Here is a 1392-nt window from a genome sequence, read left to right as displayed (position 1 = left end):
CGGGCGAGAAGACGATGAGCCAGTCGCTGCGGTCCTTCTTGGCCTGCGTCGCGAGGGTCAGCCCCGGGCCCCGCTTGCGCTTCTGGGCCAGCTCGTGGAAGGACGTGATGGTCCGGTGGGGCGCCGGCTCCTCGCTGACGTCACTCCTCCAGCCTCCATCACTTTTCCCTGCGTCTGTCTTCCAGCCAGAATCAGTTATTCCTGTGTTGGTCTTCCAACCGGAGTCAAATTTTCCAGGCTCCGCTTTCCAACTAGAGTTAGTATTCCCCCCGATTTTCCAACCAGAGTTATTGTCCTCGGGGATTTTCCAGCCAGCTTCCGTTTTCTCGGTGTCAATTTTCCAAATGGGGTTGATTTTCCAACTGGGTTCGGTTTTCCCAGGGTGGGTCTTCCCGTCGTCGGCCTCCGAGAGCTCGGAGGTCAGGAGGTCCTGCTCCCCACCCTCCTCCTCCTCCTCCAGCCCTGGGTAAGGCAGGTCCTGGCCGGTGGTCAGCGCATTGCAGTTGGAGTCCAGGCCAGGGCCGGGTGGGGAGGAAGCTCCGGAGCAGGAATCGGGAGAACAGCAGAAGCTGTCGGGAGAGCAGGCGCCAGGGCCTGCGGAGGCCAGAGGGGAGCCCTGCTCCGGGGGGGTGATGCTAGGCTGAGGGGGGACATCTTGGTCACCAGGGAGGTCGCGCGAGTAGACTGAAATGGGGGACTCGTCAGGGCTAAGATCTGAGCAGGAGCTGAGAGAGGAGGAGCAACCCGGGTCCGAGGGAGAGGCAGCCCCCTCTTGATCCTGTGCTGGGTCCTGCCGGGTTTCTAGGCCTGGCCCGTGCTCCTGGCAGCATCGGCAGGGCACCGCTGGGCTGTTGGAATTGGCATCCACCAGGGTCCCGCTGCAGGGGCCCCGGCTCTCCTTGCCCCCTGCGTCCCCCGGGGGGAAGGATGTGCTCGAGGGCCCCTCCCTTAGCTCAGGACGGCGCGACAAATGCAGGCCCAGAGAGACGTGCTGGAGGTGGATGTGGTTGAGGTTGCAGAGTAAAGCCCTCTGAGGGGACAGCATGGTGCCAGCGGCGACGGGGTGGCCTCCAGAGAATCAGGAAGACCGGGCCTCTCGCATCCGCCTACCTGGCAACCGCAGATGCTGACCTAGAAGACAGGGATGGTGAAACCCAGCCAGTGAGGGTGCGGACCGCTAGGACACCGAGGTGACTGACAGCGGGAGCAGGCCTGGGAAGGCGCCGACTGCTCCAGACAATATTCAAATGAGATGCAAATGACCATCCACTGGCCTTTAGTTTCCTCTGCAGTGTTTGCAGGTGGAATCGAATGGAACCCCCTGGGAGTGGCGCGGCATGGGGGGTGGGGGTGGCATCAGAGAATGCGGCTGCGCTCTGGATCCCCGTGGAG

At 62.9% G+C, this 1392-nt stretch overlaps 2 protein-coding genes across 2 annotated transcripts in view; one reads left to right on the top strand and one right to left on the bottom strand.

The window, feature by feature from the left end:
• The window catches only part of LOC102255489 (RUN and SH3 domain-containing protein 1-like), a 3164-nt gene that overhangs the window by 1153 nt on the left and 619 nt on the right, over nt 1–1392 (bottom strand). The window contains exon 2 of the mRNA XM_005867717.2: nt 6–1131. Within this exon, the coding sequence (XP_005867779.1) occupies nt 6–1045 (1040 nt within the window). The 5' untranslated portion in view covers nt 1046–1131. The remainder of the gene's footprint in view (nt 1–5; nt 1132–1392) is intronic.
• RUSC1-AS1 (RUSC1 antisense RNA 1) overlaps nt 1145–1392 on the top strand; it is a 2863-nt gene continuing 2615 nt past the window's right edge. The window contains 1 exon segment of the mRNA XM_014540648.1: nt 1145–1161. Within this exon segment, the coding sequence (XP_014396134.1) occupies nt 1145–1161 (17 nt within the window).

Source organism: Myotis brandtii, unplaced genomic scaffold (assembly GCF_000412655.1).
Source record: "Myotis brandtii unplaced genomic scaffold, ASM41265v1 scaffold250, whole genome shotgun sequence".
Lineage (NCBI taxonomy): Eukaryota > Metazoa > Chordata > Mammalia > Chiroptera > Vespertilionidae > Myotis > Myotis brandtii.
This window is presented reverse-complemented; position numbering and strand designations above follow the sequence as displayed.